Below are 27,996 nucleotides of genomic sequence, written 5' to 3'. Positions count from 1 at the left end.
CATGACAGTGGGGGTCAGTGTTCGCTAACTTACTGCAGGGAAATAGTAACCTCAAGCTAAACAGCCACATAAACAATGTTTACAAGCTACATTAGGAGTATATAACGATATAAAAATGTCCAAAACGTAATATAAACTTTTATAAGCTCTGCTGGGATCCAGCCATGGACATGTTTAATAAAGTGACGGCTTTTCTACAGCAGGCTTTGGAAACAGTAAGTAAACATCTTCAAACTAGCCGGTTAGCATTAGGCGAGCTATAGAAAAAACAAATCTCGAGACACTTGTTGCACGATACTGTTGCACTTTATAAAAGTGCTATATAGGTTATTAACTGCTGTATGTAAATGAAATAATCTATTTGGTAGACTGTCAACGTGTTGTCACGCCTTTCAGTGTTTTATATGAAGATATATTACGTTGTCTTCAGTTTAGCTTGTGTGCTACAGAAGTTGAGTACATTTCATAGTACAGTAATAACAACATTGCGTTGATTTGCTGTATTTTATTGTTTATGAAGTCCATGGATGATGTATTTATGGGATATATGCGAGTTTTTCTTTGTTCGCCATACACTTTTGGGTTTGTCTAAAATATGTTTACGTGGACAGATATGCACGCACGAGTCTGGACAAGCTTCTGACAGCAAGCAAATGAAAAACAAAAAAAGGGCTGACAGCATACATGCATATACATACATAGCATATCTGAAGACGTAAGCCACACTTAAAATGCATTGGCATTATAACAAAATATCAAACTAAGTGGCATTTTCTTATAACAACGTTTGGCAGATTTTTTAAATTGTTCAAAAGTGACTGTAAAGACATTTTTAAAGTTACATAAATCTATTTTAAATAAATAGAACAACTTTTTTATTTTATTTTATCAAAGCATCTTTATCCTTGGTCAGAATAAAATACTTTTTTTAGAAACATGAAAAACATGAATGTGTATGTGAAATTAAATAATGAATTTGACCTTGTCATCTGCTTATTTACTCAATACTTTATTATGTTTTAAAGATTATACATTTACAGGAAGGAACTTTAATTAAATGAGAGTTAAAAGAGTTAAATGACCATGTACAATTAATGACAGTAATGAAAGTGTAATTGCAGTAAAATACTGTTGATCCTGTTCTGATTCTTACAGAGGGAGCCTTCGATAAACCTGCAGGACTCATTTGTGGATCACTGGAAAGCAATAACCAATTATTACATTGAAACTTCAGGTAAAACTATAAGTGTACATTCATGTTAAGCAGTAGGTCTGCCTTACCAATGTATTTGATACTGTGTTAAACAGTAAATTATGTCAAGCTTCAATCTTACATCGTTGGGATAAAAAAAGAAATACATTACAGGGCCCGTAGCCAGGCTAGTGAAAGGGGGGGTTCTTTTTTTCCAAAAAGTGGACCTCTCTCACATCATATTTACTACAAAGTTGTCAAATTACTAATCAAAATCATGTAGCTTACCACCTTTTTCAGTCCAAGTTCCCTACCAAGTTCGAATCACAAATTCTCGTGACAGAACTATACGCAAACGTGTTTGTTTCATGTTGTGAAACATGACTTTTTGAAGAAGTCACAAAATGTACATTTGTAGGATTACTAACTTATTTTGCCTATAGACCTAATGCGTGCACACACACAGGGACACCCCCTTGGTAGTTTGGGGGGTTCTGGGGCATGCTCCCCCGAGAAAATACTCCCCCGAACCCCCCTGCCTACGGGCTTGCATTAGGTAAAGTGGTTAAATAAATTTTTCAACTGCATGTTTGTACAAAGACGAGTCTCGTCCAGTGAAGCAGACAGACATCCCATGGAGGCTCAAACAGATGCTGGACATACTGGTTTATGAGGAAAAACAACAAGGAGAGGAAACAGGTCCCTGCATGGAGTACCTGCTCCAGCACAAAATACTAGAGACACTTTGCACACTGGGAAAAGCACAGGTATGAGGACACAGACTCAAGACAGATTAAAAATATTTAAAGCTGTAAAAAGACTGAAATATTGTTTCCTTGTACAGTATCCTCCTGGCATGAGTCAACAAGTGATGGTGTTTTTCTCTAAAGTCCTGAGCCATATCCAGAAACCTGTTCTGCATTTAATCAATGTCCATCGGCCTGTACAGGTAAGACATGGTCAGTAGGAACTGTTATTGTATGGAAAATAACTGTGTTAAGTTTTGTTAAACTTTGTCCTTTGAAAAAAAGAAGAAGAAAAAGAAAAGACGTGGTTTTGGGACCATGAGATAAATAAATAAAAATACTGACTGTTCCAGTTTTATTGTTTTATGCCTGCAAAAGATGTTTCTTATGCTCACCAAGGCTGCATAAAGAAAACAACTGTTGTGAAAGTATTATTATTATTACTATTATTGTTATCATTGATAATATTATTATTGAAAATGATCATTCTAATATGCTGATTGGGTGACCAATAATATTTCTTATTATTATCAATATTGAAAACAAATGTGCTGATTGATATTTTAGTGGAAACTGCGATACATTTTTTCAGAATTATTTTATGAATAGAAAGGAACAGCATTTATTTGAAATAGAAATCTGTCATAATATTATGAATGTCTGACAGTCATTTTAAACGACTGACTCCAAACCTTTGAACAGTAGTGGAAGTAAATAAAGACTGAATAATCTTTTTTATTTATTTATTTAAAAAATATTTGTAGTTTATTTGCAGTTTACACATTTAAGCACCATGATGTTTATTTTTAAGCATACAATATTTCAATATTACACTCTGATGTGGAAAATAATGTCTAATTTATTCCCTCTTGTCTCTGTCTGTTATAGAAACTGATCCATCTTTGTGGACTCCCTGATTCACAGACAGAAAAAGAGGAGTCTCAGTTTCTCTTTGCTGTTTGCACTCGAGTCAAAAAAGACCCTTATGTCCTCAACTATGTCCTTGAGGTACTTCTTTATTATGTCCTCTGACACTTTTGTGTTGACTGTCGCTCAGATTTAATCTGATTTAGATTGTGAATCTTAAAAATGATAACAAACACAGCCACATTTCTATCTCAAAGATTACCAAAGAGTCTCAGAAGAGGTCCAGTTCTACCTCTGACGATGCCGTGGAGAAGGGCTGCATTGAAACCTCCAGTCCTGAGAGCGCTCCCTCTCCACCGCCTCCCTCTACCAGTTCTGCCTCCTCCAGCTCACCTCAGGAAGCCACAGGCATTATCCCTCTACTCATTCACTTGGGGAAAAGTGAGGTGATTCATCATGAAAAAATATAAGACTGATTGAAAAGCTAGGACAAAAAAACTAGGTTAATGGAATAAAATTATATCACAGTCGTAAAAATAATTTGGTAATGATTGCATTAAACATATTTAATTAAACGGAGGTTAACGTTGACCTAAAAACACATGTATTCATTTTTTAAATACATTTTTTAAATTAATATTATTTAATTATTGTTTAAAGCCAATTCATTATAAGTATAAACTATGGCAAATGCGCAACTTGGTGTAAATAGTTTTTGTGTAAAATCTAATTGGCAAACTTGTGTGCCATTTATTGACTCAGACTTGGGGCGAGTGCAAATTAGCATGAAAGTGCAATTCCAAAAAAGCCTTAGTAAATCACCATTTGTGATTCATTTAAATACTCTGCAACCATACATTTCGCGTCTGAAAGGGAAACTCCTACAAATGCATATGCAATAATGTCAGTCACAAAAATAACTGTGCCCATGCCTTTTCAGAGCTAATTTTGTTAGGGTCTTTAATCATTCTGACAGTGGTTTTTTAACGCTAAAAGAGGGTTTGCGTTGAGGCAAGTTGTTAGTAAATCTGGCCCTTGATGTGAATGGCCCGGGTCAGATTTACTAACAACTTGCCTCAACGCAAACCCTCTTTTAGCGTAAACAGTTGGTAAGTCAACTGTACATTCAGAGGGCCCTATCATCCACCCAGCACAATGTTACGCCATACACAACACAAGTGTTTTGGCTGGTTTCATTTTTATATTCACATCCAGCACCACGTTGTTTAAATAGCAAATGCACTTGTGCCCATTTGTTCACCCATGTGCGTGCTGGTCTAAAAACGAGGTGTGTTCAGGCGTATTGTTGGCACGTTGCTATTTTAAGGCAATTGAATACAACTGCGGCATTGACCAACAAAAAACTGATTGCAATATTTCAGTTTAAAAGGGTGTCTAAAATAACTATTTAATATAATAATAACTAAATAAATGACTCCCTTTCCCTCTCTTAGAAAAGTAATGTTGTGCTCAGATCCATGGAGAGTTTGCTGCTGCTGGTCAGTTTACCACAGGAAGACACTGGACATCTGCTGGCTGAGAGAACTCCATTGTGTTACCTTCTCGCTCAGAGACTGACTGAACTTTACTGCCTCATACCCTCATCACTTGACCCTGCAGACATTCACAACTACTCCAGTGTACAGTGGAGGTGTGTGTCTGTTATGGCGTGCTGCATTTTTAACACTATATTTGTAGACATGTGTCTTATCTCCTTATTCTAAACAATCATTGGAGTTCTGTTGTTGGTTTTGCAGAACTCAGTTCACACAAGACAGTACAGTGGAGAGCCAGTCGTTTCCTAGCAATGAAAGCGTCCATAGGTTCTTCTGCTTTTTGGACTACTGCAATGAGCTCATCAAAGAAGCACCAAGGGTTTGAAAAATATCATTATAAAATTGTGTATATTTAATCTGTTCCACTGAATTATTTTGAAATATGCCCTGCATTAAATCATTAGCTATGTTTTCATCCACCTATTTTTATGCCAAGTTGTGCGTAAAATAAATAAAATAAAACTATATGCGCTCAGATAAGACAGATACTTTTAAAAACATGGATAAATTATGACGGAAACACATTTACTGAATAAATCCCTTGATGCACATCAAAAAATGAATGTGACTGCGCAATGACATGGCATAAACGGACTAACCGTGTTTTTTTTTTTTTTTGCACAGCATCTGAAATGTTGTTTTGGATATTTTGACATGCCTTTAGTTAGGGACAGACCAAACCGAAGCAAAAGAACTAGCACTGATGAAAGCCAACTGTGTTGTCGCCTCGCGTTGCCTGCGTCGGGGAAAACCAGCACCTGAACACACAGTTCACACTGTTAACTAGTACGCGTTTTCTGTGCCTGCGTGTGTAGGAGATAACTGTCTGTTTGCACAGATATATTCGTCTATATTCATCATTCAAAAAGGGAAACCGGAAATAAGACTGCAGGTATACAAACCATAAACATAAAGCCCGACGCCAATTCTACATGTTGAATCGGACCCCCCCCCCCCCCCCCCCCCCCCCCCCCCCACACACACACACACACACACACACACACAAGATAAAATTATCATGTTTATTTTGTTTTGTCTGTGCTGTCTAAGGCGCAAGGCATCGATTATATGCAAAAAAGATTAGGGATGGGCATTTTTGTACATTTTTAATTTCGAGTAATGATAGGTCTCAAGAATGAGTACTCGGAGGCGGAGTCTGTCCATCATGGTGATAAGAAAATATTACATCAAAATATGACTAGCTATATAAATAACATTATTAATAATGCATCAATTTTTTCAAAAAAGAAACAGCTAAAATTAATAGGCATGAGGTGAAGCTGAAGAATGAATGAAGACCAATAAACTGAAGCCCGTTCTATATGATGCATCTTATACGAGATTAATCAGATATCCTAGATACACAACATAAACCTAACATTTCAATTTGTATTTGCACAAAAGGATGCAAATGCATGCGAACTTAGAGTAAGGCCCTGTTAACACCTGGAATTAAGATTGGTTGATTGGATCACAAGTATCTTTTGTCAACTTTCAACCACTTCTGTCCTGATTTCTTCAAGGGGAGGGTCTATGGACAGGTATGGGCTTTATTTTGATATAATGAACAAAATAAGCTTGTGCAATTTACATATAAATGCGCCCGGAGAGGACGGAAAAACATACAGAGAGCATCAGCTTTCGTTTGTTCTCGGACAGCCCCATGACCACTCCGAAACAGGGAGTGCGTGTTAGAAATCAGGAAGGATGAGAGAACATTAATCTTGGTCCGCTTTTGTCTTTAAACCAAATTCAGCCAAAACATTTTTAAATCCCATCTGGCTAGCGCACTTCCCATAATGTTTACGCTTTAGGTTAGGTTTATGCAGTAGGTAGTATTTTGTGGCTGTTTGAATGCTTTTGACCACATGAGTGTGTACACTATGAAAAAAAAATCTCAATTAACTTGTTTTCATAAATGTTGAAAGCCGAAATAAAAAATCAATTACGATTTATTGCAAGGAACTTTAGCCACAAATGTTAAAGGTAAATTCTCAAATTTGGATGGAAGCATAGCTACTGTTTTTTTTCTGACCGTAAAAAATTCTTCCCAATTTTCCAAAATTCATCAGCTTGAAACAACTGTGAAATAGCTGTAACGAAGCACTAGAAGTGACATATACATGTATATGTGGTTGAAAATATATTCAAATTTAAAATCTTTGTTGATTATTTCAAATTTCCAGATTTTTAACTCTTAGCTAAAGTCTGGTCCAAATTCCAGGTTACTCTGGCTAAAGAACTTGTGAAGTTTTGTTTAGATTTTTTTTTATAGTTAAATATATATTTTACATTTCTATAATTTTTATAAAAGCATATATTTTGTATGTTATAGAAATGGTATTGATTACAAACATTAAGCACATAATTGTATATATGTTTTTTTTCTGTAGGTACTTGGTGTAGAAATGGCCAGAGCAATTCACCTTCAGTGGCTTAAAGGAGTCATCCAGCCTCATCTGCTTCAGATGTGAGTAGAAAACACAAAACCTCCTCAAGTTTGCCGTCTGGTCTCATTAGAACTGTGAGTTTGCAGGATGAGTGGTGCTAATTTTTTTAAACTCTGGTTGTACAGGTCAGAGGTTGGGATCCTGGTACACACCGCTCTGCTGTCCTGTTCTGTAAGTCACATATGTTCCCCTGCACTCCTGGAAGAACTGGTTCAGTTTCTGTTGGGCAATGACACACATTGTGAAAAGCGGCAGGACACACATACACATATTCTACGTTACCGCCTTATTGAACACTGCAACCACATCTCAGACGAGGTAACTAGATTAAAGGATTCTTACATCTTCACTCTTAAGAGCATCACTTAACTGAGTGTTACAACATGTCTTTTGCCCTTTGTTAGATCAGTATTACAACGCTACGTCTCTTCGAGGAGCTTTTACAGAAGCCCAGCAGGAGCATCTTGACAAATCTGGTTCTGCGTAATATTGAGAATCGCACCTATAGGCTGTCTGGATCAGGGGCCGTGGACGAGAGACACGCAGTCGAGAGTGATCTTCTAGAAGAGTCTGAGTGAGCAGTGAGACTGAACACAGATTTTCTTAATTCTCATAGTGGCTCATCATTTATAGCTCACTCTTTTTCTCCATCAGGGAGCTGGAAGAGGATCCATTTTTCACAGACATGTATGAAGACAGTGGGTTCAGTGGCCAGGAGCCTCTTCTGTCTCTGCCCAGTGGCAGAGAAAGACGTAATCCCAGTGTGCACACACAAGTCGCTGACAGCGTCAACAGGTATTATTAGAAGTCAATTAACTTTTTGCTTTGTAATATAAAAACGGAGACTTGCTCAATCCGCTCAGAACCGCTCGATCAAACCAGAACCTTATAAATACATTCACAGTAAATATCAACATTAAGAATAAAGAAGAAAGTGAAAGGAAGTTCGAAATACTCACAGCAAAGTCCTTTTTTTTTGTTCCTTGCTTAGGGGGAAAAAAGTTAGAAATGCTGTTGCAGCTGTTAGTGAACATCCCAATGCTGCTTACGCTGCTGAAAGCTCAGTTTAGATTAATATGTAAATATTTGCTGTGCATTTTCCTTTCAATAACAAAATAAATACAACAAAATTAACAGCATTGAGAAAACAGCATTATAAAAAGCATCTGATCATAGCGATATCAAGTCAAGTGCGAATATGTTTGCTATTCGGCACTCTCATGTTTATTTATATCACTTTATTTAATATTGCATTAAAGCCATAAATATTCCTATTATAAGTTGCTCACTGTGATGAAGACATTTATTTAGGAAATTAAATATGCTTTACATTGCACTTGGTGATGTAAGGCTTGGATGCAGCTGCTCAGAGTGATCAAATATCATGCAATTAATTATACTGGTTGATATATTGGATGTCTGTACATGTGATTAATTGTTTGAATGTTTCTAATTTGTTTTTAATTTTATTAGCTTCTTGTGTTTAGTGCCCCAAGAGGCAAAAACATCTCATCTTGTTCAGGGAGCAGGATATGACACATACGTTCATGATGCACACAGACTGGTGAGTTGGCACACTGAAAACAAAATAAAAGTTAAACCAAATATTTTGTTACATAGTCAGGTTATGTGTGTCACTGGAACTTGGTTTAGTCAAGTTGAATGTACAGTAACTATCAACTGTGAGCAAAAACAGTCACAGGGTTTGCTTTTGTAAGGTTTATTTTTATTTTTATATAGATATTCTGACACTAAAACTGAAACTGTCCACCCTCTCTCTCTCTCTCTCTCTCTCTCTCTCTCTCTCTCTCTCTCTCTCTCTCTCTCTCTCTCTCTCTCTCTCTCTCTCTCTCTCTCTCTACTCTCTCTCTCTCTCTTCTCTTGCTCTCTAGTTAAAAGAATGTACTGCTCTATCATGTGACTGGAACTGGCCAGATTCAGCCAAAACCACTGAAAACAACCCAGCTACAGAATTCTATGAAGGTCACTTCCTACAAATCCTGTTTGACAGGATTGCACGCATACTAGAACAGGTAGGGTAGTATTCTTTTGTGATATAAAAAATTAAACAAAGACAAATCATTTTAGAACTTTTGCATGTTTAATGTAAAAATAACCTTATGCAATGCCACTGAAAACCATAGTGACACATGTTAGGGGGAAAAAAATCCTAATAACTAACTATATATGCAACCTGGTTTCTTGGTAATTGATTTTATTACAGCTGTTTGGATAGTCTGTTCTGTCTATCAGCTCGGCACTTGTCCCCCCACAGATTTTCTATTGGATAATCCCAAAACATTCATCTTTCTTTGCTTATGTTTTTGTGAAATTTAGTGGAGCTTGGATTTTTAGCATCTTTGCTACCCTGCCCCATAGCCCAGACTAGCTGGTATGATGATATATATCATGAAAATTATATAAAGTGATAAAATCTGTAGAGATTTTATAGAGACTGACAGAGACTGACACACACCCAAAGCAGACACACATAAATACTCCTCTATCAGGGGGCTTTCACACTGGCCATATTTGCTACGGTCCGAGTGTGATTTATAATAATAATAATAACTTTTTACATTTATATAGCGCTTTTCTAGGTACTCAAATTGCTTTACATATAGCAAGGCAATCTCCTTAACCACCACCAATGTACAGCATCCACAAGGATGATGCGACGGCAGCCAGATTGCGCCAGAACGCTCACCACAAACAAGGCTTATTGGTGTAGAGGAGACAGAGTGATGAAGTAAATCAGTATATGGAGATTATTAGGAGGCTATGATGGATAGAGGCCAATGGGCAAATTTGGCCTGGATGCCAGGGTTACACCCCTCACACTCAACTTGATTCTATTCTGCTGATTCTGGTGCAGAACAGAATACGGTCAATATATTGTGTTAATTTGGTGCTATTTTACAACAGACAGCAGAGTAAACAGCAGAGTAAACGACAACTGGGTTTACTGTATGTGCGTTACATGAAGGTGGCTTTCTCCTGCTCGCAAACAGAATTTTTAGATGAGACCGTGAAGAATTGCCATTTAATCTGACACCTTGATTGCACTCTCTATGCGCGATTACACTGCAGACTCACTCTTGCTCATATTTTAGGAGAATCATCAACATTTTCATCCTTCACGTCATCTGCTAAAACACGTGCAGGTTACTTTTCTTCCTGAACTTTTCTTCCTGAACGCTTTGTGCAGGTTACTTTTCTTCTTGAAGTGCACACCCGGGTTCATGTTGCTTTCACATTCACATCAATCGCACCACAGTTCGAGTCCAACCACCTGCTTCAGGTAGTCTTAGGTTCGGTACCCTGATGCGCACTCGGGTCCACATGACAGCTTTCACATTAGCAAATTTTCAGGTGAACCGTGCCCTGTTGTAAACTAAACTGTTAGTAAAAAGACACAGTTCAGAAGTTAATCTGATCATCCATTTATTTCTTGTTTGTGCTTTGAGAGAGAGAGAGAGAGAGAGAGAGAGAGAGAGAGAGAGAGAGAGAGAGAGAGAGAAATAACAACCCCCGCAATTCTAAAGACTTCATAATAAGAGTCCCTTTTTTCCTTTCAGTAAACAGCCATGTGTAATCTTAAACAATATTTAGCACATAAGTATCTCCTTCAAATAAACATACTAACAGAACATATTGAACAAAAACATCTTTGAACAAAAATAGGACCTAGTACATTTCAACAAGCTCTTGAGTACAACTCAAAATTTGACAATTTTTTTTTTTTCTGCTTTAATACTGTTTCCATAGTCCTTCGCTCAGTAACTGACAAGCTGATGTCCCTTTTTGGTATGGCAGTCCACAAGTTGTTCTTTTGTGTTGTACCACAGTGAAACACAGACAGACTCACAGACTCAACTCTGTGTTTGGAAAAGTTATTTGATACTACTCATCTCCAGGCAGAAACTGACTTTGTGGAATTAAGTGCATCAGCAAGGAAATGATTGTCTGTGACAAATTATTGGTGGAGTATGATCAGCATCACCAGTTGTTAGTTCTGAGAACAGCGTGGACAGAAAAATAGTATTGTCAATTCCATCAGACATTGCCAATGTTTCACCAGCAAGTGTGCTAAGCACAGTAGCCAAGATTTTCTTCCATTAAAAGAATCAGATGCCCTCCTTGGGTGCCTCTATCTGAAAGATTTCCAAATGAGGCATCGCTGAACACAATCATCTTAAGAGCAATGTCTCTGCCCAATTGTTGGAAGTTTGGATTTACCTTCTTGGATTTAAGTTTGCAACACTGTCCTGTTAGCTTCATAGATTGTCTGCACAGTTGCATTTTTTATGTTTAAAGAAACAGCTCAATAAACCTTGGGACATTTTTTTCTCCTGCTTTCAGCACTTTTTCTTTCACTCTGTTGTACCAGTACAATGAAGCATCTGCCAGACCATATACACTCTTTTTGAGCTTCCATAATGTTCCTTCACAGATAGCCTCAGGGGGAGGTCTGATGTAGATGTCATGTGACAGGTCTGTTTCCTGCAGAAATGCAGATTGTATATCCATGAAATGAAGTGTCCACTGTCTTTGATAAATAACTGCCACAAGCAGTCGAAAAGACTCTGAAGCACATGTGGGTGAATCTTTTTGTAGCTCTAACACATCTAACTCCTCAAAACCTCTGGCCACTAATCGTGTTTTCTGTACTAGTCCAGTTGTGTGTGTTTCCTTGAGAGTACACACTCATTTGGTGGAGATGCATTTTTGTCCCTCATCCTGAACTTCCTTAAACACACTGTTATCTCCCCAATGCTTAATCTCTTCTTTGATGGCTAGGTCAGAGAATAGATATTTTGTTACCAATACATTTGTGGTATTAACATCAGTAACAGCAGGTTCTATTTGAAGACTCTAAACACAATATGTCAACTGAATCTTTACTGCCTGCAACAATAGTGGTCCCAATGACCAGACGATTGTACCAGTTTTTGTATTTACCAGTAGCTTTGCCTGCACGTCCTAGCACTTTTGCTGTGCGCAAAGTCCCATTGTTTCTATATTTTAGAACTTGTCCTGTTTTTAGACAGACATCAGTTCCCTGCTCTGTATAATGTCCCTATTATGTCCCTGTCGTCACTTGTGTGTTGTGCTGCTGCTACATTCTTGCCTATAGTGGATGCTCTTGTGTGCTCAATTTGCATCAAACTCTGCTGCATCTCGGTTACAGTTTCTGTTCCCTCTGTGTTGTTGACAGCAGCTCCTGTCATCTTCTGTATTTGCTCATTGTTTGTGTCTAAACTTAGCATCATCCTTTTATCCTTTCAGCATCATCCTTATTGACATGTTGATCTCCGCAGTCTGTATTTACTTTTAGTACTTTTTTAGTAATTTACTTAGTCCGTGGTAGTGTACCCTAATGCAGGTTCCTCCACTCTTGACAATCAACTTTCTTGTAATACACTTAGCCACCCATTGTATATTTCTCATCTGTTCGACGCCGTTGTTTACACAGTGCTCTCCTTATTCTTTCTGAGTATTCTGCGTCTGTGAAAGCCTTTCTTGATGCATGTAAATCAGAGATGTGTTTTGCCACCCACTCACTTTTTGTGGCACTTTTTTTTCTTTCGCATGGTGTTCTTTGTCCAATGCAATGTCCCACTCACAGCCGTTACTTGTCTTCACCTTCATTAGGATCTCTGAAAGTGTTTGGTTGTGTCGCTCTGTAAGTCCATTGCTTAATGGGCTGTATGCTGCTGTGGTTTTCTGCCATGTCTCTAACCTCATCATTGTTAAATTCTCCCCCATTGTCACAAAACTGAGGTGGACCATGTACACTTATCCAGACATGGACAAATTGTTTTCACTATTTCAGAAGACTTCTTCGTGGTCAGTATGCAGGCGATCCTGAATTCAGTTCTCTTTAGCTTCTTATTGCACTTAAATGGTCAAATATACAAATAATTATGTCAAAATGTCCATTGTGTAGGATATTCACATAACCAACTGTGTTTATGGCTTAAGTGAATGTAAACAGTTTGTGTCGTGTGTCAGTGTATTAGGTCTTCAAGTGACAGCAGCCTACCATACCTTCTGCTTTCTGTGTCATTAATAGTAATCAAATAACAAAAGAGAAAGAGAAAATCACTCAGTGCTCTTGACTGAACAACTTTTGTATCTTAAATAAGAATGAATGTTTCTTCATGTTTCCCTCTTTCAGCCATATGAGCTAAATCTTCAGGTGACATCAGTTCTCTCCAGATTAGCTGTGTTTCCTCACCCTCACCTGCATGAGTACCTGCTGGACCCATACATCAGCCTGAGCCCTGGTGCACGATCTCTCTTCTCCACTCTAGTCAGGGTGAGAACCATGTAAAAAGCTGCCAATATGTAAGAAAGATGCTTATGTTGTTTTGATTGACAGCTTGCAGCCTGTTGTATCAGCTACAGATTTTCAAAACATCGTGCCTGTCTGCCTTTTTTATCTGCACAACATGAGCATTGTGTTTTCCTGTAGGTAATAGGGGAGTTGATGCAGAGGATCCAACACATCCACAATGTGACAGACAGACTGATGATGATCAGGAGACAGCTGATGGGACTGGAGGAGGAGACTATGTAAGACTGCATGTGTTAAAATGGCAGTTCAAATGTAAATTAACTTGTGTTATCATTTACTCACCCTCTTGCCCCTCCAAACCTATAGACGGTTTCAACGGCAACAACATAAACAAACGCTACTGCGCATGCGCGCTTTTGTGGCCCAAACTTAACTTCCGGTAGACATCAATAACACCAGAGGATGCGTTATCTTTCTTATGCGTTAGCATCTTTAATTTTAATTGTGGACCATTATCTTAATGTATAGATATTTTTTTGTTTCAGCATGTTTATTATAAATAATCTCCCATTTATGTCTTTAATATAGAGTGGGAAAACGCCCCACTTAAAGGGTAGGTCACCCAAAACTGAAAATCCTGTCATTCATTACTCACCATCACGTTGATCCCAGAGTTTCCGCTAGAAAAAAGAGTTTTCGTTTTCCGGACATTTTGATGATATGCCGGTCAAAAACTCCTGAAAGCAGTTTATGTAACTTTAAAAAAATGACATAATCAGGCCGTATATGCAACATGTTTATTAGCCGAACTTTCAAATAGACGGAAAAAAACCATGAACGTCCTATTGGCGTCAATCAACCAATTTTTTTTAACTCATAGGCGTAATTTGCGGGTGGGACAGGTGGGACATGTCCCCACCACTTTTTTAAAACATCTTGCTTCACGGATTAACCTAACTAATACAAACAAAACATCTCTGGTTAACTAGAAGAGTATCATTTCATTCGTTTGTTAAATAAGAGGCAATCGCTCGTTGCCGCTGTTATTAGTGGAGCAGATTTGTCTCGCGGCTCATGCAGTCTTCACACAGACGAGCGCTTTAATCGAACGCTTAACGCCGTTGCAGAGACTTTCTGTTTGTTCCGGTCAGATCGCGAAACAAAATGCACAAAAACTGTTCCTGCTCTTGATGTACAACCACTGATGGTATTCGGTTTTGATGAGAGAAAAAATAGGCTACGAGGGCATATTAGAAACGAGAACTTCTAACAAGTTTAACAGACCAGACCAGGGATTATAAGCAAAGTGTGCAAATCTATTTGCCTTTATTCACGTGAAAAATCTTGGCACAACACTATTGTGTTTAGATGCAATAATTAAACGCAATTAATAAATTTAATTATAAACTCAGTATGTCTCATTTAGTTGGTAATGTGTGAAATGACAAAATCATATAATAGAATATAACAGTATACTGATAACTGTAAGCAGGTAAGCACTACAAGATGTTTTTGAAATCATTAGAGAAAACGACAAAATTACTTATTCACAAAATTACGTGTGTGAATAAGTGCTACCTGTTTAAAATGTGCTTGCACCCGATCATATTCAGTAGAAGGTAAAAAAAAAAAATCCCTTAAACTTTAACATCCCGCTCATGCCCATCGCCGTGATCATCCAGCTGGTTGTTTACCGTGTGAGTTCTGAACACTACACCATGTGCTTATTTAAATCTTTTCGTTTCTACACATATTAGGCTATTCCTCATGTCTGTGAGGCAAGCCTGCTGAGTTTCAGTTTATTTGAGAAGCGCAGTTCATGAGCAATGAAAGCGATGGCTTCCGCGACCTAGTCTACTTATTTATTTCTTATTTATTAAATACATGCAATTAACCGAAGAACCCTTTATTAAAATTAAGAGACAATTTGTACAAAACGAAAGAAAGGCTTTTTACAAAACAAAACTTAATATTGAACTAAATATAACCACCAAAATCATTTCTGACCCACTTGCATCTTTGCACTTATAGCCTATCATAATCAGATGAAATCTAAAAATAATATTATAATATTTAAACATAAATATGAAGGGAAAAAAGACATTGTTTAATGGCTACAACAAGTATAGTAAGCTACAGATTTATGTCATGTCTGAGCTGGATTTGAACGAACATCATTTTACCGGTGGGTTCACAGTAGCCTATATAAATGCGCACTCGCCTTTCAATTATGCAATGCGTTGGCATAACATGTTTCTTTGTTTCATAATATAAGATTAATGTTGGGAAACTTGTGTCATGTGCTCTCTGCTTGATTTTTAATATTTATATCATGTTAACCAAGAATAGTATGTCAAAATGTATTTCTACTGAGTAGTGCGCCATACTATCCACTAGCCAGACCGATAAACAGACACAGACCGGAAGTTAACTTCGGGCCAGGCGCGTAACCGTAGCAACGCGCGTGCGTTCGATGAAACCGTCTATATACTGTAGGCTGCTTTACTCAATATATGTAAACTGATGCTGGAATTCTCTGCAAGTACCTACATGACTTTTCAAATCTGAACAGATCATATACTTACAGACTTTGTAAATGGTACATGAGAAAAACTGGGCATTATACATTACACGACTGAGAATCACACACTAGACTTTCAAGTCGCATAGAAATAGTCTCGTCAACGCAAGACAAATTAAAACGATATGTGTTCAAAAATCAGCTTAGAATATAAAACGTGTTTGATATCTACAAATGGTTGGAATTTAGAGTCTCAAGCAAAACATTTGAGTTTGTGCTTGTCATACACAACATGATTTTCTATGCCAACTCAAATCTGCAGACTTACTTTCATTAACTAGCGTTCACTCTTAAAGACTGTATTGGGGTAGACATTAGGGATGCCACAATTCTCAATGTAATATTGAACCGCTCGGTACGGCATTCATGGTTCAATACGCGCTTGTGTATTGCGTTTTTTTTCTTCACGGTTTTGCATTTAATTAATTATTTCTATGTCTCTTCAGTTGAAATATTTATCTCATTTCGCCTCTTTTTGAGTGTGCCTGTGAGTCTACGCTCTGATATGAGCAAATATTCAACCATATGCACTAAAGTTAGGCGGTATTTAGCTACGTTTTAAAGCCTTGGCAGTTAAACATTTAATTCGCATTTTACATTCTCTGAGTGCGCCTGTCAAACACGTGATTACAGCTGCTCAAGCTAGCGCCTGACTAAACCACGCCCAATATAACCACGCCTGACTAAACCACGCCCCATAACAATATAAGTACACCCCAAAACACATTATAAAACAATAAAACAACCCATGCCATGGGTACTTTAACAAGAAGTGAAGTGCTCTCAAGTCTCTCAAGCCCGCCTGTATGGCGGGCTTATCCACTTTCTCGCGAGAAAACGTCTCGGTTACGTATGTAACCCTCGTTCCCTGAAGGAGGGAACGGAGACGTACGTCAGAACTGAACCGACGAATGGGATCTTACTTTAGAGACCAATCCTACTTCGAGCATCTAACAACGAGCCAATGAAATTTGGCATGCGATCACGCATTCCACGCTCCGCCCCGCAGCGCGGGTATAAAACAGGAAGTGGAATGATAGATCAGCGCTTTTCCTGCTGAGGAGCCGAAGGTGACCGGACTCCCAGCGGAAGCACAGCATCTGGCGACGGGACGTACGTCTCCGTTCCCTCCTTCAGGAAACGAGGGTTACATACGTAACCGAGACGTTCCCTTTCAGTCGGTCACGTTCGACGTACGTCAGAACTGAACCGACGAATGGGATCCCTATGGAAAACGCCAGGATGCTGGCCCTTCCAGCGTCCTGCTTGAGCGCACTGCACCGTCTAGTATGGTACGGAAGTCAGGGCTCCAAGCAGGGAGTACAGTCACTGCTGTTTCTGCAAGACCCACTCAGAATGACTATTGGATAACGCTGGGAAAGCATGCCTACCTCGTTCTTGAGAGAGAGGGTACGCTGCGGGGCCACGTCCTTCAGGGAAGGAGAGGTGGCAGAATACACATAAGGACTAACCTGGCAGGGTAGTGCAACATATGGCAGTCTCTGGGGTGGTTCCAGCCTGATTGAAGGGGGGAAAGAACACGCCCAGAGAAGACACGGGGCTAGCCCGAAGGGTAGCTGGTACCGTGGACGAATACACATATGGGGTTGCCGTGAGGGAACCGCTACATATGGAACCCAGCCTACAGCCACGTTTCACAAGCATACGGGTGCAGGCCTGGCGTCAGACGGTCCGCAACGTCTGACACCGGAGGGGTGACGGAGGAGCTCGACAGGGTTAGCCGGTTTCCTGGGGAACACAACTGGAGACAATAGACGCACGTATTCGGCCCAGAGGGCGGGAGTGGCGTTTCGCAAGCCGACACTTAGAACGGGCACTTAACGCTCCTGGCCACTGGGGGCGTGGATGCGGGAAGATACCGGCTCTACACGTAAGCTATAGAATCTAGCAAACGTGTTAGGTGTCGCCCAGCCCGCAGCTCTACATATGTCTGTCAGCGAGGCGCCTTGAGCCAGCGCCCAGGAAGAAGCAACGCTCCGAGTGGAGTGTGCTCTTACACCGAACGGGCAAGGCACGTCTTGGGACTGGTAGGCCAAGACTATAGCATCCACTATCCAGTGGGCTAACCTCTGCTTGGAGACAGCCTTTCCCTTCTGCTGGTCTCCGTAACAGACGAAGAGTTGCTCTGAGGTCCGAAGGCTTTGGGTCCGGTCAACGTAAGCGCGAAGGGCGCGGACCGGACACAGCAAAGCCAGGGCTGGGTCTGCCTCCTCCGAAGGCAGCGCTTGCAGGTTCACCACCTGATCCCGGAAGGGAGTGGTAGGAACCTTGGGCACATATCCGGGCCGGGGTCTCAGGACAACGTGAGAGTTACCTGGCCCAAACTCTAGGCACGATTCGTTGACCGAAAGTGCATGCAGATCCCCTACCCTCTTGATCGAGGCCAATGCCGTCAGGAGCACTGTCTTCATTGACAAGATTTTAAGCTCACAAGACGCCAAAGGCTCGAAGGGAGGGCTCTGAAGTGCTCTGAGCACTAGAGCTAAGTCCCAAGAGGGTATCGAGGATGGACGAGGAGGATTTAGTCTCCTCGCACCTCTGAGGAACCTGACGATTAGGTCGTGCTTCCCCACGGACTTACCTTCTACTACATCATGGTACGCTGCTATTGCTGCAGCATATACCTTGAGGGTGGAGGGAGACAGCCTTCTCTCCAACCCATCTTGCAGGAAGGAAAGCACGACACTGATCGAACACCTTCGGGGGTCTTCCCGGCGGGAAGCACACCACTCAACGAACAGGTTCCACTTCAGAGCATAGAGGCGCCTCGTAGAGGGGGCTCTAGCTGAAGCGATGGTGTCTACGACAGCTCGTGGTAGTCCATATAGAACCTCCGCGTCCCGTCCAGGGACCAGACATGAAGATTCCAGAGGTCTGGACGCAGGTGCCATAGTGTGCCCCGTCCCTGAGAAAGAAGGTCCTTCCTCAGGGGAATCGGCCAAGGAGGGGCTGTCGCGAGGAGTGTGAGTTCTGGGAACCAGGTCCGGTTGGGCCAATACGGCGCAACTAACAAGACCTGCTCCTCGTCCTCCCTGACCTTGCACAGAGTCTGTGCAAGAAGGCTCACTGGGGGAAACGCATACTTGCGTAGGTCCCGGGGCCAGCTGTGCACCAGTGCATTTGTGCCGAGGGTACCCCCGGTCAGGGAATAGTACCACTGGCAATGGGTCGAGTCCGGAGAGGCAAACAGGTCGACCTGTGCGGCTCCGAACTGGTCCCATATCAGCTGGACCGCCTGGGGGTGGAGTCGCCACTCTCCCGGAGGTGTCGGCTGACGAGAGAGCTCGTCGGCTGTCTGGTTCAGCACACCAGGGACATGAATGGCCCGAAGCGACCTCAGCTGCTTCTGACTCCACAGGAGGAGGTGGCGGGCGAGTTGGAGCAGACGACGGGAGTGTAGACCACCCTGACGGTTGATGTACGCAACGGCCGTGGTGCTGTCCGTACGGACCAGTACATGCTTGCCACGCAGCGGCCCCTTGAGGCGGCGGAGTGCCAGATGTATTGCCAGTAACTCGAGGCAATTGATATGCCAATGCAATTGCGGCCCCGTCCACAGACCAGCAACTGCATGCCCGTTGTACGTGGCCCCCCAGCCTGTGGTGGAGGCATCCGTGAATAGCACAGCATGCCTGGACACTTGTTCTAGGGGCACCCCGGCCTGGAGAAACGAAGTGTTGGACCACGGGCTGAAGGTTTGGCGGCAGTAAGGAGTCACTGGGACCCGGTACTGACCGCTCTGCCACGCCCACCTCGGGACTCGGCCATTGAGCCAGCGTTGAAGCGGTCTCATATGAAGCAATCCGAGCAGCGTGACCGCGGCTGCAGATGCCATATGCCCCAGGAGCCTCTGAAAGAATTTCAGTGGGACCGCTGTCCTGCTCTTGAACATATTCAAGCAGTTCAACACCGACTGGACTCGCTCCTCTGTGAGGCGCGCAGTCCGGTTGACCGAGTCCAGCTCCATACCGAGATAAGAGATCCTCTGTGTAGGACAGAGTTTGCTCTTTTCTCGGTTGACCCGAAGGCCCAACTGGCTGAGGTGACTGAGCACCAGGTCCCTGTGTTCGCACAACCGGTCCTTCGACTGGGCTAGGATCAGCCAATCGTCGAGGTAGTTGAGAATCCGAACGCCGCGTTCTCTGAGCGGAACAATGGCTGCCTCCGCGATCTTCGTAAAGACGCGGGGCGACAGGGACAGCCCGAAGGGCAGGACCTTGTACTGATATGCTTTCCCCTCGAACGCAAAGCGTAGGAACGGTCTGTGTCGAGGGAGAATAGACACATGGAAGTACGCGTCCTTCAGGTCGATCGCTGCGAACCAATCCTGGGGACGGATGCATTGGAAAATGCGTTTCTGCGTCAACATCCTGAACGGGAGCTTGTGCAGGGCCCCGATTCAGAACTCGCAGGTCCAGGATTGGTCGTAACCCACCCCCTTTCTTGGGCACAATGAAGTAGGGGCTGTAGAACCCCGTCTTCATATCGGCTGGAGGAACCGGCTCGATCGCGTCCTTCGCCAGTAGGACCTCGATCTCTGACCTCAAGACCTGAGCATCGCTGCTTCGCACGGAGGTGAAGAGGATGCCCTTGTACTTGGGCGGCCGGCGCGCGAACTGAATCGCGTAGCCGAGTCTGATGGTACGGATGAGCCAGCGAGACGGCCTGGGGAGACCTAGCCAGGCCCCCAGAGACCGTACAAGCGGGACCAACGGCACCACAGACGTGCCCGGGGTGGGGCAGCGAAGCGGAGTACTCTGGCCCGACTCGGGAGGCCCGGAGGCGGCCCGAAGTGTTGCCTGAGCACTCCTGGTTTGGACAGAGAGTGGGTGAGAAGGCCCGGAGGCGTCCTCGGAGCCCACTCTGCTGCCCACTGCCCGGAGGCAGGGAAGTGAAGCACTCAGCCCCGACCCGGAAGGCCCGTGGGCGGCCCGGAGTGTTGACTGAGTGCTCACGAGAGAGGCAGTGTGTGGGTGAGAAGGCCCGGGGGCGTCCTCGAGGCCCACACAGCTGCCCCCTGGCGACGGGAGGGTAGGAAAGGAGTGACAAGGCCCGTGGGCGTCGCACACTGCCAACCTGACCCTCTTGGGGCCCAGAGAGAGAGGAAATTGCTCTTTTCGTGAAAATGTGGGTACCGCTGGACTCCGGAGAGCCAGCGGCAGAGATGTAGTGACCAGTGGTGCCCCCCCGGTCCTCCTCCGGGGGGGGGGGGGATGCGGACATCATCTCCCTCAGAGCAGCTCCTCTTCTCCCTGGGCTGCCGGTCTCAGGGCCGCTTCCCCTTACGCTTGCCGGCAGGTTTCGCGGGCCCTTGGACGGGTTGGGCGGCCCCCTTGCGTCCGGCACCCTGCTTCGCGGGTGGAGGCTGCTGCTTGGGCTTGGCAGGGGCGGAGGCGGAGGCGGACGCCGGGGGACGCCCTCGGCGACGAGCAGACTGGGGGGCTGCCCCGGGCGGCTGGGTGGAGGCAGCAGCGGGCCGCCGGGGCAGGATATTCTTGATGGCCTCCGTCTGCTTCTTGGCCACCGAGAACTGCTGGGCAAAGTCCTCGATGGCGTCGCCGAAGAGGCCGGCCTGACAGACAGGGGCGTTTAAAAACCGAACCTTGTCCGAGTCACGCATGTCTGTCAGGCTCAGCCACAGGTGGCGTTCCTGGACCACCAAAGTGGACATCGCCCGACCCAGGGAGCGTGCCGTGACTTTCGTCGCCCGGAGGGCGAGGTCCGTCGCGGCCCGCAGTTCCTGCATAACTGCCTGGTCGGAACCACCCTCGTGCAGTTCCATGAGCGCTTTGGCCTGGTGGACCTGCAGGAGCGCCATGGCGTGCAAAGCTGATGCAGCTTCTCCGCAGGCTGAGTAAGCCTTGCCCGTCAAGCCGGACGAGAACTTACACGCCCGGGAGGGGAGACGCGGGGCGTGCCTCCAGTCCGCAGCGGTCTTAGGACACAGATGCATCGCAACTGACCGCTCGACTGGAGGGATCCCCTCGTAGCCCTTAGCTGCACCACCATCGAGAGTGGTGAGGATGGAGGAGTCAGTCGATCGCTGGCGAGCGCTATACGGCGCCACCCACGACTTCGTGAGCTCCTGATGCACTTCCGGGCAAGCATAGCCGTAAGTTCCGGGTCAGACTCGGGCAACGCTGTCACACCCGAAGGGGGCAACGCAGCCGAGTCTTCATCCTCGGAACCCATTAGCTCATCCCCCGATGCAGCAACCGACATCTGGTCCTCCGCCGGAGCCCCAAAAGAGACGACTGGCGCTCCACGTGGGAGGTCAGCGCGCCCTTCCGGAAGCTCCACCGGTACAGTGGAGGGGGGAGGGGCCCGAGGAGCCGTGAGACCCGTCGGGTTTACCCTGACCAACACCCTCAGGTCCCCACCAAGGTCATCAGCCAAAGTAGTAGCCCTCTGCTTTGCAGCTGGAGGACCACTAGATCGGGGGATGGACGATGGCGTTCCACCTCTTCTGAGGTACTGGAGACGGGACCGCAACACTGCAATGGACATATTCCCGCAATGGGAACATGTCTCATCCACGAACGCAGCCTCAGCGTGCTGTGCGCCCAGACACGAGAGACAACGAACGTGTCCGTCAAGCGGAGACAGAAATCGACCGCACCCAGAAACACACGGCTTGAATGACATCTTGAAAAAGACGCAGGGTCAAACCGTGTTGCTCTTTTGTGAATGGAAGTTGCTCTTTTAGCGTGCTGAAGCACTCAGGGAGATGACCGCGGCTCCACACAGTTCGATCTGCAAGCCTGTGTGAGCTCTCAGTGATATGTATGTGTGTGTAGCGCCCAGCGAACCAACTGTAATGTGTGTAAGGAAACGCTCAGCGAACCAACAGCTCTTTGAACACTCAATCACTTATGTAGACGGTCTCTCACTGACGCGCCGTATCACCCGCACTGGCAAACTCTCAAACACTTTGTAGACTCGTAGTCAGGAAGCTCTTCGTAGAAACAGCAAATAGCACTGTTCGGCTCCGAAGTAGAAAGCGCTGATCTATCATTCCACTTCCTGTTTTATACCCGCGCTGCGGGGCGGATCGTGGAATGCGTGATCGCATGCCAAATTTCATTGGCTCGTTGTTAGATGCTCGAAGTAGGATTGGTCTCTAAAGTAAGATCCCATTCGTCGGTTCAGTTCTGACGTACGTCGAACGTGACCGACTGAAAGGGAAACCTAGTTTTGGTATCTTTAATGTCGTGGGTCTGTCTAATCATTTGGTAGCAGAGCTCACGTTATCTTTTGCGTTCACCGACGAGGAGAGACTCTTCTGGGCATAGGTTGCACGTTACAACATTCTTACCTTTCACCTCAACGCGGGAAAATGTAGTGCTTATACTTCCAGTTTGCGAAAGCTACCTTTGAAGTCATTGGACATGCCATCACTCTGACTCCTGATCGCTGGTCGCATACGTGACTGTGTGTGTCACACACACACACATAGCTGCAGGTCCGCTGACAGAGCGCACGCCTGTTAAGATGAAAACCGCTTCAGTGAGCTCAATTATAGTAACGCCGCATTTTTTTTCTAAGTAACGGTAACGCGGTTGCAACGGCGGAAACAGTAATTTGTTTGATTACTTGTTACTGAAAATAATAATGCCGTTAGTAACGCCGTTTATCTATAACGCCGTTATTCCCATCACTGATCATGGGTAAGACTGCCGACTCGACCCTGTCCAGAAGGCCATCATTGACACCCTTAAGCGAAAGGGTAAGACACAGAAAGAATTTCTGAATGAATAGGCTGTTCCCAGAGTGCTGTATCAAGGCACCTCAGTGGGAAGTCTGTGGGAAGGAAAAAGTGTGGCAAAAAACACTGCACAACGAGAAGAGGGGACCGGACCCTAAGGAAGATTGTGGAGAAGGACCGATTCCAGACCTTGGGGGACCTGCGGAAGCAGTGGACTGAGTCTGGAGTAGAAACATCCAGAGCCACCGTGCACAGGCGTGTGCAGGAAATGGGCTACAGGTGCTGCATTCACCAGGTCAAGCCACTTTGGGCTACAGAGAAGCAGCACTGGACTTTTTTCGGATGAAAGCAAATTTTGCAAGTCATTCGGAAATCAAGGTGCCAGAGTCTGGAGGAAGACTGGGGAGAAGGAAATGCCAAAATGCCTGAAGTCCAGTGTCAAGTACCCACAGTCAGTGATGGTCTGGCGTGCCATGTCAGTTGCTGGTGTTGGTCCACTGTGTTTTATCAAGGGCAGGGTCAATGCAGCTAGCTATCAGGAGATTTTGGAGTACTTCATGCTTCCATCTGCTGAAAAGCTTTATGGAGATGAAGATTTGGTTTTTCAGCACAACCTGGCACCTGCTCACAGTGCCAAAACCACTGGTAAATGGTTTACTGACCATGGTATTACTGTGCTCAATTGGCCTGCCAACTCTCCTGACCTGAACCCCATAGAGAATCTGTGGGATATTGTGAAGAGAAAGTTGAGAGAGAAAGTTGAGCGGCTTAAGGCCGCTATCGAAGTATCCTGGGCCTCCATAACACCTCAGCAGTGCCACAGGCTGATTGCCTCCATGCCACGCCGCACTGAAGCAGTCATTTACATTTACATTTATGCATTTGGCAGACGCTTTTTATCCAAAGCGACTTACATTGCATTCAAGGTACACATTTTACATTATTGTCAGTTCTTGCTTTCCCTGGGAATCGAACCCATGACCTTTGCGTTGCTAGCGCCACATTCTACTGGTTGAGCTACAAGAAAGCCTAATTTCTGCAAAAGGATTCCCGACCAAGTATTGAGTGCATAACTGAACATAATTATTTGAAGGTTGACTTTTTTGTATTAAAAACACTTTTCTTTTATTGGTCGGATGAAATATGCTAATTTTTGAGATTTCATGAGCTGTATGCCAAAATCATCAGTATTAAAACAATAAAAGACCTGAAATATTTCACTTGGTGTGCAATGAATCTAAAATATATGAAAGTTTAATTGTTATCATTACATTATGGAAAATAATGAACTTTATCACAATATGCTCATTTTTTGAGAAGGACCTGTATATTGCATATTGAAGACTGTAGTTTTAATCTTAGCCTACATTTATTAATTCAATTTCATACTTAAATGCTACTGTACATCTCTTAGCTGCCACTGTAAATCTTTATATTTATTTTATATTATACAATACACCTGGAATCTGTACACATTTTTAAAAAAAAGTTAAGTTTAAGTAAGGTTTTTCAAGTCTTTTAAGTAAAATAAAGAAAGAGTATTACAATAAAAACATTTTCTTCCTAACCTCTTTCTGTTCCTATCGCCTAAGAATAGAATAGCAAAAAAAAACGAACCGAACCAAAAACCGTGGTTAAAAACCGAGGTATGTGTATTGAACCGTGGACTAACTGTATTGTTGCATCCCTAGTAGACATCTAGACAAAAGTTGTATAGTGTATTTCAGCCTTAAATCAAAAGAAAAAGGACTAAAGACTAAAGAAATACAACTGTCCCTTTAAAAAGCATTTATAATGTTTTAATGTCTGGCTTTTTTATTATTATAAAATATCTTTATGCATCGGTCTGTTCTCTCTATCAGGGTGGATCACATGACGCTGTTGAGAGGTGTGATAGTTCTGGAGGAGTTCTGCAAGGAACTGGCTGCCATAGCGTTTGTCAAACTACCCATAGAAGAGCAATGAATCCATGATACTTAAAGGGGTACTTCAGCGCTGGGAAGATGAATCTGTATTTAAACCGGGTCATCAATGCAGTAGAAATGTGAAAGTATTTTTGAATTTGGTGTCTTCTAGACTGAGAAAAGACAGAAAATGTATTTTTGTCCCATGGGGATGAAAGACTACAATTCCCAGAATGCTTCGCTGCCCTGTGAGGCCATTCCCAACACCACCAACTTCATTACTGTGACAGAGTTAGAGAAGACACTACAATTAAAAACTGAACGTGTCTGTTCAATATAATGAGTGAGTCACCGCGCGAGTGTCACAGCACTGAGCACTAACTGCAGGAGTGATGAGAGCTGAGGTAATTGCGACTACATTCGCGGCATACATTCACAACGCGAGTTCAGTCTGGCACGCGTTTCAGTTCATGCCTTTGCAAGCTTAACTTTCATAGAAATGAATTTGAGAAGTTAAAAGACTTACATTGCTCACCATAGCTCCGTTTAAATGATCCTGTCTGCAAGCTGAGCTCTCCCTGCCAGCTGAGTGTAATCGCCCATCCCCCATGCGCAGATTCAAAACATGCGGAAATGGCTCCCTCTGCTGGCTGTAGTCTTTAGCCTCTGGGCAAACATTCCTCCTATGATGCAAAAATCGTCATTTTGCATCATAAGAGGAATTTTTCCAGAAATAAAATGCATAAATCTCTTGTCTCAGGGAGATATGAGGGGGGAAAGCACAATAATTTGAATATTCTCCAGGGTTTCTACTGATACAAAGCCATATGCTAATCGCTGAAGTAACCCTTTAAACCAAAGACAATGCAAAGAATCAGGACCCAACAGGATCTGTTGGATGGCTTCATCATTGGCAGAAAAAGGATTTGCACAGAACAGAGTTAAATTGGAGTTAAGTCACTTTGATGATTGTTTTCAGGGGCAGCAACCTGTCTGATGATAGTTTAGCTTTTACCCAAGGAAAAAAAAAGAATAAAAAAATTCAGACTGGTGCTACTGGATTTCACAAACACAGATGCACATCTTGCTGAACGATGATGACAATTCACTTTAAGTGGAAGCAATAGAAAAAAACATTGTTTCTTGCACAATATTTAAGTTTTTACTATATACACTGTATTATACAGTTTTAGGTCCAGTCATTCACTTCACTTCACTTCACTTTGAATTTGATTATTTCTGGTTGGATGTCTTGTCATTTTGTCATCTCTCCTTACTCTCGTCACGTTATAAGTGAAATCTTACCCCTGTTGCATTGTGCTGAGATTCTGTAGCTTGTGTTGTATGGAGCAATGCAGATACTTTCCGTTTATAATTGAACTACATGGTTTTTATTTCTATAAAAAAAAATCAAGACAACAGTGATTGTGGGCAAGCGGTGGGCAAGTAATGTAATCAGTGTATGGACAAAAAGACAAATGTAACACTGGCAAAACTAACTTCCACAGCAAGCCTATTGTTTAATAGAAGTGTAGAGACCTGGTTCACGGTCAGCTTCCTCTGTCAATTATTTTTCATTCAAATATGCAAATCAAAACCTGATCTCAGATCAGAATTCTTAAACTATGGATTTTAAGATATTGCACATCCCCTCTTAATTGTTTTCCTCCTGAAATATTAACTAGGCTTGTTTAAAGGGTTAGTTCACCCAAAAATGAAATTTATGTCATTAAAGGGTTAGTTCACCCAAAAATGAAATTTATGTCATTAATGACTCACCCTTATGTTGATCCACACCCGTAAGACGTCTGTTCATCTACGGAACACAGTTTAAGATATTTTATATTTTAGTCCCAGAGCATATGCAGTCTATGCACACTATACTGTCCATGTCCAGAAAGGGAATAAAAACATCATCAAAGTAGTCCATATGTGACATCAGTTAGTTATTTAGAATCTTTTGAAGAATCAAAAATACATTTTGGTCCAAAAACTATGACTTTATTCAGCATTATCTTCTCTTCCGTGTTTCTCAGAAAAAGATTTAAACGGCCATGAATCAGTGAATCGATTCGGATTCTGATCCGGATCATTGATTCGGATCGCCAATGTCAGGTTATTTCAACAGTTTGGCAGTTTGACACGCAATCCGAATCATGAAACAATACACTGATTCACAACTGTTTGAATCTTTATTTGAGGATTGAACAACAACATAAAAAAGGAAGAGAAGACAAAGCTGAATAAAGTCATAGTTTTTGTTATTTTTGGACCAAAATGTATTTTCGATGCTTCAAGAGATTCTAATTAACTAACTGATGTCACATATGGACTACTTTGATGATGTTTTTATTACCTTTCTGGACATGGACAGTATAGTGTGTATATACTTGGATACGCTCTCGGACTAAATATAAAATATCTTAAACTGTGTTCCGAAGATTAGGGCGAGTCATTAATGACATAAAATTATTTTTTGGGTGAACTAACCCTTAAAGTGTATTATTATGGTGTGTAAATACATTTTATTTAACTTTACTTCTCTAAAACGTGAATAATTAATGCTATTTTATTTTTTGAATGTTAAATGGCTGAATCTAAGGGCTGAAAAGGTACACATATTTGTGTTTGTGATTTGGCTGGTACTCTCAAAAATTCTTTATTTTCTGTGGA

General features: G+C 42.9%; 1 protein-coding gene across 1 annotated transcript; it reads left to right on the top strand.

Annotated features, from left to right (window-relative positions):
• Nucleotides 1–19: 19 nt before the first annotated feature.
• On the top strand, nt 20–27,222 carry fhip2b (FHF complex subunit HOOK interacting protein 2B). The gene is made up of 18 exons (XM_067413191.1): nt 20–215; nt 1,156–1,234; nt 1,793–1,959; nt 2,037–2,141; nt 2,827–2,946; nt 3,063–3,251; nt 4,260–4,456; nt 4,563–4,680; nt 6,755–6,831; nt 6,937–7,129; nt 7,216–7,385; nt 7,466–7,606; nt 8,285–8,375; nt 8,704–8,844; nt 12,993–13,133; nt 13,290–13,390; nt 25,282–25,400; nt 26,179–27,222. Exons 1-17 carry the CDS (start codon nt 165–167, stop codon nt 25,382–25,384), a joined length of 2,184 nt encoding a protein of 727 aa, XP_067269292.1. The 5' UTR covers nt 20–164; the 3' UTR covers nt 25,385–25,400; nt 26,179–27,222.
• The last annotated feature ends 774 nt before the right edge of the window (nt 27,223–27,996 follow it).

The sequence above is a fragment of the Pseudorasbora parva genome, chromosome 13 (assembly GCF_024679245.1).
Source record: "Pseudorasbora parva isolate DD20220531a chromosome 13, ASM2467924v1, whole genome shotgun sequence".
NCBI lineage: Eukaryota > Metazoa > Chordata > Actinopteri > Cypriniformes > Gobionidae > Pseudorasbora > Pseudorasbora parva.
Note: the sequence above shows the minus strand (reverse complement) of the source record. Positions and strands in the feature narration are given on the sequence as shown.

Coding starts and splice junctions, on each gene's coding strand:
- fhip2b (XM_067413191.1), top strand. CDS start 165: ATGGACATGTTTAATAAAGTGACGGCTTTTCTACAGCAGGCTTTGGAA. Junction 2,142..2,826: donor ATGTCCATCGGCCTGTACAG/GTAAGACATGGT, acceptor TGTCTGTTATAG/AAACTGATCCATCTTTGTGG. Junction 4,457..4,562: donor TACTCCAGTGTACAGTGGAG/GTGTGTGTCTGT, acceptor TTGGTTTTGCAG/AACTCAGTTCACACAAGACA.